Here is a 13,812-nt window from a genome sequence, read left to right as displayed (position 1 = left end):
TGACCAAGAGGCTGTCTCCCACATGCCTGAGGACAGCAGAGATGGAAAAGAACCTGCCATTTTCAAAATCCCAAACCCTCCTCTTAGTTTCCTGATTGGACTGGTTAACCTTTTCGAATCCTGTTGAGATGTTTTTTCTCCAGGTTTCTTTCCAAGTTCCTCCAGGGGTATGTTTGGGGTTCTGGGAAATGCAAATACACCCTGCTGCTTCCCCCCCACTGCACCCCTCCCAGTTTGAGCTGGAGGAGCTGTGTGTGCTGTGCTGGCGGGAGCTAAGCACAGCTGCCACCATCATCTGGGCTGACTCCACGCCTCCCTCAGCCAACAGGTCTCCCAGCGGACAGAGCCCTAAGCTCCCTCATCCTGCTGGCAGTTTCAGGAAGCAGGGAAGTGGCTGGATACCAGTGAGGGGGCTGAACAGGGAAGCAGAGGAGTGGGCAGAATCAAGGCGATGGGGTGGGCAAGAAAGAAGGTTATGAGATGCAGGCCCTGCAATAATCTGCCTCGGGAAGAATCCTCAACACATGTTTGTTTTCTGCCTTCCATGCTATGCCGCCCCCCCCCCCCCAAATATAAAACCAAAAAATAGCTCTTTCCTTGGCTCATGGGGAGGCCAGACTCTGGAAGGGGCACACCCCCCCAAAAGACCCACTGGAGCTGCCTTTCTGAGACTGGTCTGGCTCCTCGCCAGGCCCCTCCTGCCTTGGAGACTGGTGGTACCGGCGGGTAGCATCTTAGGGCTGCAGAGTTTAACTCCTTAGCCTCCTCCCACTTGCTCTGGGCCTTGCTCACCCCTCTGCCTTCTGAAATGTATTTTCCAGCCCCTCCCTTTCCCACAGGGCTTCCCTTCCTTCTACCTGTTGATAGTTCACATTGCACCTTCTCTTCCACCCAGCCCTGTGGAAAGTTGAGTAACTGACCACCCTGCTCCAGGACCCAGCCTTTGCCTCTTGTGACACCTTGTCCCTCAACACTGATGGCTTTCCTGTCAGCTGGTGTCTCTCCCCAGCTCCTCTAAGTGAAGAGTTTACTCTCCTGATTCCCACTGCTGGGTCCCATCTAGGTCACTACTCCCAAAGGCCTATCCTGAGAGGATATTCTTTTCATCCAGAGTCTGGTGGTGTGTACCGAGATTACACCTTATTCAGTAGGACTTTGTTTCTTCCACAGACCATGTAATAAGACCTTAGAAATTGTGTTCATGGTCTAACTCATTTGATAGATGGGGGAAACTAGCCCAGAGGAATAATGTGGCTTGGCCAAGGTCACACAGAAAATTAGAGCTGAGACTAGAACACTTCTTATATCTGCACTGGCAGCTGCAGCAGTAATAAACATTTATTGAGCATGGCTATGGGCAAGGCACTGTCCCGGCATCATAAAAGGGTATGAGATAGGCCGCCTTGCCTCAGAGATTGAAGACCCAAAGTCTAGGTGGCAGGATGGGACATGACACAAAATAAACAAAGCAGCATGCACTCCATGCAAAACAAAATCAGTGCTGTAAACAGGTTCTACCTGAGTCTAGAGGATGGAGGGTTTGCTTTGGGTGGGGCCAGTAAGGAGGAACTACCTGTTGTGGGAAGTGCTCAGGACCAGATTATCTGGTGGGCCCTGATGCTCTTGAAAAGGGTACTCCCCCTCTTGGGCCCCAGTGTTCTCATCTACGGAACATGGAATTGGGCTGATCTTTGAGGTCCCCCTGCCCTGGCTATGATGTCTGGTTCTGTGTGGACTCCCTTTCTCCCTTTCATCCTAAAGTGGGGGCAGGGCTGACTTGAAAAGTTGATAATTCATGAACTTTCTAAGGCAGTGGGTGGAGTCAATTCTAGAGAGGGAGGCCTGAGAGGCACTAACCCAGAGACAGTAGGAATTTAGGGAAATTGTGGCCTAATGTGATTTAAAAAAAACACACAAACAAACAAAAAAACAGGCCTGTCACTCAGCATCCCATCTGCAAAAAGAAGCAGGAGTTCTAAAAAGTTGAGCTTGGGAAGCAGAGACCCTTGGAAGGTCAGGGTCTGAATGGGCCTCAGGTCAGATGTTTATTCCTAACTGAATCCTCACTCAAGAGGTAGAGGAGCTCCCACTCACATCGTAGAGAAGGGCAGCTCTCGCCCGTATCTCCAGCCAGGGATAGCTTTGAGCAGGAATGCAGGAGCATCTCAGGAGGTCTAAGATGGTGATGCAACTGTGAGTAAATGTTAGCCTCTGGCCCAGGCTGGCTGGCTGCTCAGGGGCTGGGACCTCGGGCCCTAGAGGCCCCACTCTCCCCCCCCCCCCCCATCAACTGAGGAGAAGTTAGAGAAACTAGAGGGAAAGAAGGAGAAATAGATGAAAGAAGATTTCCGGAAATAACAAACTGGTCATGGGATATAGGAAGTAGGGATACCAAGTAGGGCTGAAGGAGGAGAGGGAGACTGGGAATGCTTCGAGAGAACCTGGGAACAGAACGGAGCCTGAGGGGAGAAAGGCCAGATAGGCGTGGCTAGGAGAGGAGTGGGCCCAGAGCTGATGGTGACAGATGGGTGGACACAAAGAAGAGAGCTTTAGGGAAGACAGATGGATGGGGGAGGGAAGAGAAGAGGCGCGGGGGGGGGGGGGGGCGGGGCCTGCAGTGATCGGAGGTCATAATGAGATTGGAGATGGGCTCTGAGCTGAGGAGAGGTGAGTGGAGAATGAAGAAAGGAGAGGCTGCCTTAAGAGACAAAGGCGGCAAGGCCTAGGGGGCCATGGGCACGAGAGTGCTCAGGGACCCGGATGCTGAAAAGGGGGGCTTCCATCCTGGCTGACAGCAGAGAGTGACAGATTGTGTAGTTAACCAGAGTGGAAACCTGCTGTCACCTTCTAGAGGCTCGGAGAGCTGTAGAAAGAGAAAGACAGGCTGATGAGATCATGTGGAAGCAGGCAAAGAGAGAAACACAAAGACGGAAGATCTAAGACTTGGAACTGCTACCCAAGAACGTACTGGCTTCTTCTGCCTGCCTTGCTGCTGTGACCCAGAACACAGCTCCCTAGCCAAGGGCCACTCCCAGGAAGGGTCAGGCAGTATGGCACAGCGAGGGTTAATGCCATCTTCTCTCCCTGCCAGCCTGCTAGCCCGGTTGGGTCCCCAGGGCTCCCCACATATGTCACCCCCTCTTCTGCCAAACCCACTGCTTCCCAGCTCCTAAGACCCTCCCTCCACCCTCAAGGACTAGGCCTAGGCCCCAGGGTCTTCCCTACACACCAATCTCCCTCCCCACCAATCTACCTCAAAGGCTGTGTGGATATGAAAAGAGATAGTACCCAACTGAAAAAGAGAACGCCTATAAAATGTAAACTGACAATAACCATAGAGCCATTTGCATTACCCCATCCGCAGCTGCTGCTTTCAACAAAGACCCCCACACAACTCCAGAGTTCTTCCCCCTTGGCCAGCCCAGGGTGCTGGCAACCTGAGCTGACCTCAGAGCCTCCTCAGCCTCCCTCAACCATAATGCCCCATATACGTGTGTGGGAAACTTCTCGCCACACTTAGATCACCGTGCATAGATGTAAAGGTTGGGGTGAGCATTTCACAATTTACCTCGCACTTTCTCCCGTGCTTTGTGTGATGAAAGCCCTATGTGGAAGGCAACATTATCCCCACTTCATAGTTGACAAAAGCAGACTCAGTCAAGGTTCAGTGACTTGTCCAAGGTCACCAGGACATGTCTCCTGGCCCCAAGTTCAGTACAATTAGTGGTACTTTACACCACTCCATGCTTTTAGCTTCTTTTTATCACATGCTTATGTTCTCTTTACTACTCCCTGGAGGAGCAAAACCTGAATTCTTGAGTGAAGACTTGCTGGGGACCCCAGGTGCACAGGAGGAGGAGGTGGTCCCAGAGCACTCCCGGACCCCTTTTTACCATGAAACCTCAGCTTGGACTGGGGACAGTATGGACCGAGTGCTTCAAGGCTGAAGGTTACAGGGTCAAAGGATGTGAGCTAAAGGGCCCGAAAGGAGGGAGGCTGGGAACAGGGATCTTGTTTCTCCCTTCTCCACACACTGCCACCCCTCTTGCCATGGTTCCCTTCTGCTTCCAGGGTCTCTAGGTTCTGCTTCTGTTTTCCTCAATGTCTCACCCTTTGGGAACAGTAGCAGTCCCTTATCTCTATAGTTCTGTTTATCGTGTCTCCCCGCCTTGTCTCGTCTGGAGTAATTTTTATGCTTCAGAACTGTCTGTGCTCTGCCTCTCCCTTGTCTATAGGTCTCCTCCACCCTATCCTCCTGATACTCAGGACACTCTCCCAGTATCCGTATCTATCCATCCCTGAACATCTGTGTTTTTCCACATTTGTGTATCGCCCAGGTCTGTGTCTCTTTAATGGTCTCTTTTCAGGTCTTTCTCATGTCCCTGCCCCCCTGCCATATCTTGCACCTCTTGGTCTCCTACAAAACTTTGGCAACCTGGCAATTCTGCTCCCATCCTCTCTCTTTTTTTCAAAATCTCTGTCTTCTCTGTCTCCATCTCCCCGTGACTATATGTCTGTTACCCAATGACTCTGTTTTCTCATCTTTCTCTCTCTTCTCTGGGTCTCAGTCTCGCCCCATCTCTCCCCCTTCATTTCCTCTACTTCCTCTCCATCTCGTATTTGTTTGTGTCTCTCCCTCATGGCATGCTCGCCTGAGTCTCTCAGTCTCCCAATTTCTTAGCTGGGGTGGAGGGCAGGAGCATGGGGGAGGTAGAACTGTTGTTGCTGGGGGCTCATTAGGTGGAGATTGGTTTTTAATCAGTACCATGGCAATGATGATGCAAGAACTGAGATGCCACCTGATCCCCAGCCCCCCCAACCCCCCTCCTCAAGCCTCCTTTCCCCTCCAGCTCAGCCCATCTGCTGGTGCCTGGGCACCTGTCTGGGCCTGCCCAGGTGGGAGTTGGCACCTCCCAGACCTGGGGGTGGGGGAGCTTGGGGAGGAATTATAGAACTTCCCTTAGAGAATGCCTCACTCTGGAGGAAGTCCAGAAAATGTTGATCAGCAAGAGGGAAATGGCAAATGCCTCCAACAGCCTGAAGGTGGGGTGTGGTACTACTGAGATCTGGACCTGCTCACAAACCTTATCTCACTTAATCTCCATGGCAACCTAAGAAGCAGCTAGAATTAACCCCATTTTACAGAAAAGGACAGTTGAGGCTCAAGAGGTTACCTTACTTGTTGGAGGTCACACAGCCGACAGGGCTTTCTTCACTGTAGCATGCTATCTTTGCAGTCCTCCCAGCCATAGTTCCTTCTGGATATTCACAAAGGTTCAATGAAGACACTCAATAGCTGAGCAGGGGAGAGAACTTAAGATACAGACATCCAGCCCATTCCCTCGCTGTGCTTCCCTTGGTACCAGCGCCTGCCACCCTGAAACACACATAGTCTGGAGGCAGCTGAGCTAGTGATAGGAACTTAATCACTGCTCATTTGCATATAATTTTGTATCTAGTTTTCTTATTGCTCTTTAGATGCCCCAGCATATGTGAAGCCTGCCCGGGCTGCCCTGCTTCCTCTGCCAGTGTCCTTCCAATGCATGTTCTTCCTCTCTAATCCACTTCATTCCTTTTAGCCCTGTCTTCTTTCCTCCTAAGAGCCCCTAATTCCCAATGGGTCAGGTTGGGCTGGGTAGCCTAGAAAAGCTCCTTGTGGGATCTGTGTCAGGAATCTAATACCACCCCCTGTGATGAGGTAGGTGGGAGAATGGGGGCTGGGATAAGACGGCCTGGGGTGATTGAGTCAGGGTGATGAGAGCAGGGGACTGAACAGTGGCCACAGGCAGCCTGGAAGGGGGCTGTTGGGTACCAGCTTTATGAAGGATGAGAGCTTGGTGAGGGCAAGGACTCATGGGTCCTTTTCTGTGTTTTAGTGCTGTCCACTTGTGCTTTTCTAGATTTCCTGTTGTACCTTGGAGAGCCTTCTTCCCCAGGAAAAGGAGACAAGGGAAGGAGCTGTCAAAGTCACACTGGGACTCAGAGTGGGACCCTGGCACTTAAGTCGGGCTTGCTGGGGGTCTCTGTCCCTGCCGCCTCTGGTGTGAGAGAGTGAGGGGTTCATCTGTGATCCTGCCCTGGCTCTCGCCCCAGCCCCACCCCTTCCCCAGCTCTCCATTTCTTGCTTATGAAATATGCATGGAGAACAGATGTCCCTGCTCCCCCACTCCCTGTCCCCACCCCCCCACCCCAGGGCCAGCCCCTGCCCCCAGCTCCCAAGAGGGTTCCCAGGTCTCTCTGCCAATGGCTGCCTGGCATGCCTGTTTAATATTGATGAGGGGGGGAGCCTAAGCCAGCCAATGGAGAGCTGGGGGTGTGTGTGTGTATCTCCATATATATATACATATATATACACATACATACATATATATATATATATATATATATATATATAGGGCTGGGCCAGCTCAGGTGTGTATGTGTCTGTGAGTGTGTGCGCTGGCTTGTGTGTGAGTGCTGGTAGCCCCAGTACCTGGCCAAGCCCACCCCCTCCACCTGGGCTCTATATCCACACCATGTGTACCCCTCTCATCTGCCCCGGAGCCTGTACAGCCACATCGCGCTGCCCCTGAGGGCTCTAGAAAGCTGGTCACTAACTTTGCAGACGGATGAGCTCTGAGCAGCCAGAGAAGACTGGGGCTGTCAACGCTGCCCCTGTTCTGCCAGCTTGGATCCCCTCACAGGGTCCTCCTAGGTAAAGGGGGAAACGGGCTGGGAGGGGTGGGCGTATCCCTCCCACTCTCTGGCTCAAGTCCCCTCCCAGAGCCTCTCTTTAGTTCTCTCTCTAGTGCGCTGTGTTTCTCTGCCCTGCACTTCCCTCTTCCCCACTTCTCCCCTTTAACTCTGTGTCTACCTATTTTCAATTGGGTTGGAGACGGCAGAATTGGGGGCAGAAAGTCCTGTCCTGAATGCTTGGAATTGCTGCTCTCTCTGATCCTCGGAGCCTGGAACTTTGAGACCAGAAGTGGATTTTGGGGTGAGGACTAATGGGTAAATAGAAGCTGCTGCCAGGACTGGAGCTGGGGAGGACAGTGGGGCCAGGTGGAGATGGGCCAGGTATCAGATTGGCAGCAGACAGAAGGGAAGGGAGGGCATGGCAAAGTGATCAGGGATGCAGGAACTTGGGGACCAAGCAGAGGGACAATCGAGCTGTGATAGATGTGTTGAGAACCCCACAGCTGGATTCCTGAAGCATAGGGGAGGGGAGTTGGGGCACTGAATGTGTATCAGAAGGTACTGATTTTGGGGCCTCCCACACTATTGCCATCCCCGCTTGTTCCTTTGGACCCCAGAATATGGAGTGTGTTCTAAATTTCAGGACTAATCACCTTCTGTTTTGTTATGGTTGTGTGTGTACATGTCAGTCAGATGTTGATGACCTTGCACTGCTACCCCCTCCCCCCAGAGCTTGGTAAATATTTGTGTCGACTACAATTGAGCCTGTCTTCTGTGCAGTGGGGTGGGGCAAGGCTGTGAGGTCCTGACCCCTGTGAGGCAGGAGAGCGAGGGCTGGTAAGAAAGGGGAGATGGAGACTATGAGGGAGCCACAGTGCTTCTGTTTCTGGCTATTAAGTCCAGCTGAGCACACAGTGAGTGGCCCACTGTTCCTGCTTAACACCCCCTAAAGCAGCACCTCTTCATCCTTCCCAGGCTATGTTCCTGTGCCTTACCTTGAACTCCTCTGGTCCCAGGGACAAGCAAACCTTAGCCAAGCCCAATAATGGTGGCTTCAAGAAGCTGTCCACATCCTCTTCTGTAGGCCATGTCTGAACTGAGCTTGGGCTGTGGGAGGGTGCAAAGTAGAAAGCTGATTATGTTCCTTTTCTCCAATCTTCCTTGCATAGGAAGGGCTGAGTGTGTTGAGAACAGAGCTAGAGGAAAGAGCTGGTCCTGACCAAGGGGATTGTGGCCAGATGAGATACTTTCCCCTGATTCTAGTGTACAGGGTGGTAGGATCTGGTGTCTGCAGTGGTCGTGTTTGGGAGTCGGGGGGTGGGCTAGGAGGGACTGAGCTGGGGCAGCTGTGCCGAGCTCCATATGTCCCAGTCCACTCTACAATGGGCAATCTGCGTGTTTATCCTGTCCTCCCCCTACCCCAACACAGAGAAGCAGAATGGGTGGAGAGGGGCCCTGGGAGGGAGGAAATCACAGGGCCAAGGCTAGTAGTTCTCTCCTCACAACTCAGAAAGGTTTAGAGTCACAGCTAACTTCTCTTGGAGCTGTGGCTTCAATCTCGTTCAGTTATTTTTTTCTTTTAATTAAAACAAAAATTTATTGTGGTAAAAAAACACAACATAAAATTTACCATTTTAAGTGTGCAGTTCGATAGTGTTAAGTATATTTACATTTCTGTGAAACAGATCTCTAGAACTTTTCATCTTGCAAATCTGAAACTCTACGCCCATGGCACAACACCTCCGCTTCCACCCTCCCCCAGCCCCTGGTAACCACCATTCTACTTTCTGTTTTTATGAAGTTGGCTAGATACCTTATATAAGTGGAAACATACGTGTGTCTTTTTGTGACTGACTTATTTCACTTAGCAGAATGTCATCAACGTTCATCCGTGTGGCTAGCATGTGACAGGATTTCCTTCCTTTTTAAGGCTGACCTCTATTGTATGCATACACCACTTTTTATTCATTCATTAGTCAGTGGACTTTGGGTTGTTCTCATACTTTGGCAGTTGTGAATAATGCTGCAGGGAACACTGCATGGTAGATATCTCTCCGAGGTCCTGATTGCAATTCTTTTTTTCCTCCCAATTTTAATTCTTTTGGATATATTCCTCTATACCGTTTTCCATAGTAGTTGCACAATTTTACAATCCCACCAACAGAATATAAGGGTCTAATTTCTCCATATCCTCAACACTTGTTATTGTCTGTGTTTTTGAAAGCATCCATCCTAATGAGTGTGAGGTGATATTTCATTGTGGTTTTGATTTGCATTTCTCTAATGATTAATGATGTTAGCTTCTTTTCATAAGTTTGTCGGCCATTTGTATATCATCTTTGGAGAAATGTCTAGTCAAGTTCTTTGTCCATTTTTTAATAGTTCAGCTGTAGTTTTGTTCAGTTGTAGTTTTTTTATAATATTCCGGATTTTAACCCCTTATCAAATATACGAGGTGTGACAATTAAGTTTGCGAACTTGTTGCAACACTGTTGCTAACCCTTTTAGATATCAGAGGGATTATTCATTATGAATTTGTACCAACTGAACGAACAGTTAACCAAGTTTACTATTTCGAAGTGCTGAAAAGACTGTGTGAAAAAGTTAGATGACCTGAACTTTTCGCCAACAATTCATGGCTATTGCATCACAACAAAGCGGCAGCTCACACCGCACTGTCTGTGAGGGAGTTTTTAGCCAGCAAACATGTAACTGTATTGGAACACCCTCCCTACTCACCTGGTCTGGCCTCCAATGACTTCTTTCTTTACCCAAAGATAAAGGAAATATTGCAAGGAAGACATTTCGATGACATTCAGGATATCAAGGGTAATATGACGACAGCTCTGATGGCCATTGCAGAAAAAGAGTTCCAAAATGGCTTTGAAGGGTGGACTAGGGTCTGGTGTCAGTGCATAGTTTCCCAAGGGGAATACTTCAAAGGTGACCATAGTGATACTCAGCAATGAGGTATGTAAGCACTTTTTCTAGGATGAATTCGCGAACCTAATTGTCAGACCTTGTATGATTTGCAAATATTTTCTCCCATTCTGTAGGTGGCCTTTTCATTCTGTTGACTGTGTCCTTTGATGCACAAATATTAAGTTTGCTGTAGTCCCATTTGTCTATTTTTGCTTTTTGTTGCCTGTGCTTTTGGTGTCATAGCCAATAAATAAATGCGAAGTCCAATGTCATGAAGATTTCCCCTGTGTTTTCTTCTAGCAACTGTATAGTTTTAGGTCTTACATTTAGGTTGTTAATCCTCTTACTCAGTTTTATCCTGCCCCATGTCCTCCTCGTCACTTCTCCTTCCCTGCCGCTCACTTTCTGGATTCTCTTCCTTCTTACCATCCTTCCTCATACTCTTTTACAAGGGTCCACCTGCCTGTATCTCCTTCTGCCCCCTCTCTCACCCCTCCCCTGTTTCTGTGATTCTTCCCCCACACTTACAGTACCTCCCCCCTCCCAGCCAATTGCACACCTTCCTCATGCCCTCCCCATCTCTGAGCTGTCCCTTCTTCCTCCCTATCAATTTCCCCTTCTCTCTTTCAGGCTTTTCAGCTGGAACCATGACCATGGAACCCTGAAGTGGCGCTGACTTCTCAAGCTCAGTGGCAGACCCCAACATCCCAGGCCCTTCCTGCCCCTCCCACAACCAGCTTTCAGGCTTCCAGAGGGAGGGGTGGGGCGGGTATCCTGATCTCACCGGGCAGGGAGCTTCCATCATGATGCTCAACTCAGACACCATGCAGCTGGACCTGGCTCCCACCCACTCTGAGACGGAGTCAGGATTCAGTGACTGTGGGGGCGGCGCAGGTCCTGATGGGGCTGCGCTTGGGGGTGCAGGCGGGAGCCAGGCCCGGGGCCTGGAGCCAGGAGAGCCTGGCCGGAAAGACCTGCAGCACTTGAGCCGGGAAGAGCGGCGTCGCCGGCGCCGGGCCACAGCCAAGTACCGCACTGCCCACGCCACGCGGGAGCGAATTCGTGTGGAGGCCTTCAACCTGGCTTTCGCAGAGCTGCGCAAGCTGCTGCCCACACTGCCCCCAGACAAGAAGCTCTCCAAGATTGAGATCCTGCGCCTGGCCATCTGCTACATCTCCTACCTGAACCACGTACTGGATGTCTGAAGGAGTCCTGGATGTGCCCCTCCTCCCCTGGTCTCTCTAGGTCCCTTCTCGAAGCCCACTGCCTAGAACCGCCATCTCCTCCCCAGCCCTGTACCTTGGCATGGAGTCCCCCAGCCCCAGGCCCAGGCAGAGTGCCCTCTCCTCTCCGCTTGTCGTGAAGGCTTCTTTCTATTACAGACCCAGGCATCCTAGGACTGTTCTCATGGGCACCTCCTACAGTTGGTGGTTGGGGTCCAGCTGGTTAGAAGTGTCTGCTTGGGAGGTCAGTACACAGTCCTTGTTGGATTTACTAAGCCAGCCACACGTGGGTCCCCCTAGCTCTCTCATGGGCTGCTTGTCTCTCTACCCCACGTGCAAATTTTCAGAGACCCCAGACCCACCCCTTGTCTCCCATCCTCCTTCCTCCCTGTGCCAGCTTCTCCTGCCCATGGTAGGGAGGGGGCATCAGAACAGGAAGAGGGAGGCTGGGTTCAGAGTGGGGTGAGCTTCTTCCTCAGAGATCTCAGTTTAGTTGGGCAGAGGGATCTGGGGAGGAGGGGCCGGGTGAGTTCCCTGTGAGAGGAATCTCAGTAGCCAAAATTATGGAAAAACTCTTACTGTTTTCTGTTTTGTTCCTGAGGCTTAGCACATGCAGACCTTGGATCTTACTTGGTAGTGAGTGCCTTGCCCTCTCTGAGCTATTTGGCTCCCTGCCTGCTGCCTCCCAACCCCGACCATCCCATTTTTCTCCCTTCCTGGGTGCAGTTAGAGAAGGGGAAACCTAGATCCTGTGGTGGGGGATGATGTCCCCAAACTCAGCCCAGGGAATGGGTGGGCTAGATCTCACATCTGCTTCCTCCATCCCAGCCCACTACAAAAATGTGCAAACCCACACCAGTTCTTCCTCAGCTCCAAGGTGTGCCCTATCATTGCCTCCTGGGAAAGCTCAGCTCTCCAGGCCCTACGGCCTGTCGATTATATATTTTCTCCTACCTTAAGCTGCCTTCAGCAAGGGAAGAGACCCCCACCCATTCCACCTCCAGGATTTCTGCCCCCACCCTCCCCGTTGCTGAGCCCCCCACATTGCTGAGCCCTACCTGCTCACTGTAGCCCAGGGTGAGCAGTAGAACAAGGGCCCTAGGACCTGTGTAGAAGAAATGAGCTCACTGCACTTACCATGCTCCTCCTCCCTCACACCAAACTCTTAGCTCTACAAGGATATTATGTATGTATGTATTTATTTATTTATTCATCTATTTATTTACTTATTTATTTATAAATATTACTATTTATTGCTGAGTTGTGCACTTTGTGGCAGAGTGAGGGGCCCTGGCTGCCCCAGTCAGGTCCTCTTACTTCCTCCCTGATTACTCCAGTCCCTTTTGTGCTCCTTCTGCAACTCTGAGTGTGTGTGGGGATCGCCTTTGCTCACCACACCCACATCCCTTCCTCACATCCATCTGTTTTGACACCTTAGTCCGCTGGGATGGTGCCTCTCTTCTAGCTCCAGGGATCCTGGATCCTTCCTCAGAGCCCTCCATCCCCAGACAATCCCACCCCAGTACCGCCGGCCTCTTTTCTCTCTCCAGCCCTCCCCCATGACTCTCACTTCTTCCTAATACCCCCAAAAGTGGGCCCTAGGGGTCTGTGTCCTGTGTCCTGTGTGTGATTCCCTCCTGTTTGCATTTCTGACTTCATACAAAAAGAAAAATTAAAGTGACCTCATTCTAGCACCAGGTATGGCTTGGATCATTTGATTGGGTTGGGAAGGTGGCCTGCGGTTATGGTAGGGTGGCACTGAGGGGTCTAGGCTTTGATGGCTCTTCTGATGGGATCATGAGAGCTCAGTCTGGTGGGTAAATGAAGACATAGAGAAGAAAGGACCACCGAGTAAAGAGGTGTAAGGGGAGGTATAACACACAGGTCTCAGACCTCCCCACCTGAAGTCCCATGTACCTCTATCTTGGTACTCAACGAGTGACAGACACTTTCTGACCCCTCTGATGTGCTTCTAGTCCAGCTCTCTATGGGCCTGAGAAGAAGCTGAATGCCCTAGTGGAACCCAAGTTAAACATATGTCTGTGGGTCCAACACTGCTGGGGAAAGCCATGGAATGAAACATTGCCTTCCCCACTGTTGCCTCTAAGCTGGGTCAAAATTCCTTGCAATCTCAGTTCTTGGCCCATTTTGTGTTCCCCAACCTTAAGATACTGGGGACAGCACGATGGAGGACCTAAGACTAAGAGTGGAATAAGGAAAGGGATAAAAAGGAGTGCTGAAGGAGTATCGAAGGAATCCTGGAAAGGACCTAAAATCAATTTATAGATGAAGAAACTAAAGCCCAGAGAAGAGAAGGGTTTTACCTAAGGTCACACAGCTAGGTGTGGGCATAAAGTTCAAACCCAGGTTCTTCATGTACTATATTGCCAAGGCCCCTCTGCCTCCCTGAAATGACCTGGCCTGACAGGTGACTTTCTATGGACCCCACATTTTAATGGAACATTTATAAATTAGAGAGCAGTTAGAATTGTGTGGCCAAGAAGACTAAAGGCATGGTGACTACTTCACAGAAGGAATAATTGAAAAACTTAGCATATGTATCTTTACAAGAGTAGATTTAGGGGCACTGGGATACCCATCTTCAAATGTTGAAAGAATAAACAAAACAGACATTCTGTGTGGCCCCAGGAGTCAGAACCAGGACCAATAGGTGGAAGTTATAGGAAAGCAGATTTTAATTCCAAGAAAAACTTTGCAACATCTGGAACTGTCCCGCAATGGAAAGGCCAGCCTTAAGGAGGAGGACAGGCCTGAGACTCAACCACATGCAGTGATACCAGGGAGCACATTCCTGCCTAGGTGGTTTCCAAGATCCTTTCCAAACTTAAGGACGTCTGAGAAGGCTGAATGCAGAGAGTGAGAAGAAAATTCTGAGATGTCCTTCAGTCTCTGAACAGTGCCATTTTCATCTGTGATGAGCACAGAATGCCATCAGCAGCAAGAGAGGTTTGCATTAGACTTTAGGGAGGAG

The 13,812-nt window shown here is 50.5% G+C and overlaps 1 protein-coding gene across 1 annotated transcript; it reads left to right on the top strand.

Annotated features, from left to right (window-relative positions):
- The first annotated feature begins 2,610 nt into the window (after nt 1–2,610).
- NHLH1 (nescient helix-loop-helix 1) lies at nt 2,611–12,507 on the top strand. Its single transcript, XM_074322194.1, has 2 exons — nt 2,611–8,443; nt 10,228–12,507. Exon 2 carries the CDS (start codon nt 10,401–10,403, stop codon nt 10,800–10,802), a length of 402 nt encoding a protein of 133 aa, XP_074178295.1. The 5' UTR covers nt 2,611–8,443; nt 10,228–10,400; the 3' UTR covers nt 10,803–12,507.
- The last annotated feature ends 1,305 nt before the right edge of the window (nt 12,508–13,812 follow it).

This window comes from Rhinolophus sinicus, linkage group LG17, assembly GCF_036562045.2.
Source record: "Rhinolophus sinicus isolate RSC01 linkage group LG17, ASM3656204v1, whole genome shotgun sequence".
In the NCBI taxonomy this organism is placed as follows: domain Eukaryota; kingdom Metazoa; phylum Chordata; class Mammalia; order Chiroptera; family Rhinolophidae; genus Rhinolophus; species Rhinolophus sinicus.
Note: the sequence above shows the minus strand (reverse complement) of the source record. Positions and strands in the feature narration are given on the sequence as shown.

Bases quoted from the DNA above. Each gene is read 5' to 3' on its own strand.
- NHLH1 (XM_074322194.1), top strand. From the start codon at position 10,401: ATGATGCTCAACTCAGACACCATGCAGCTGGACCTGGCTCCCACCCAC.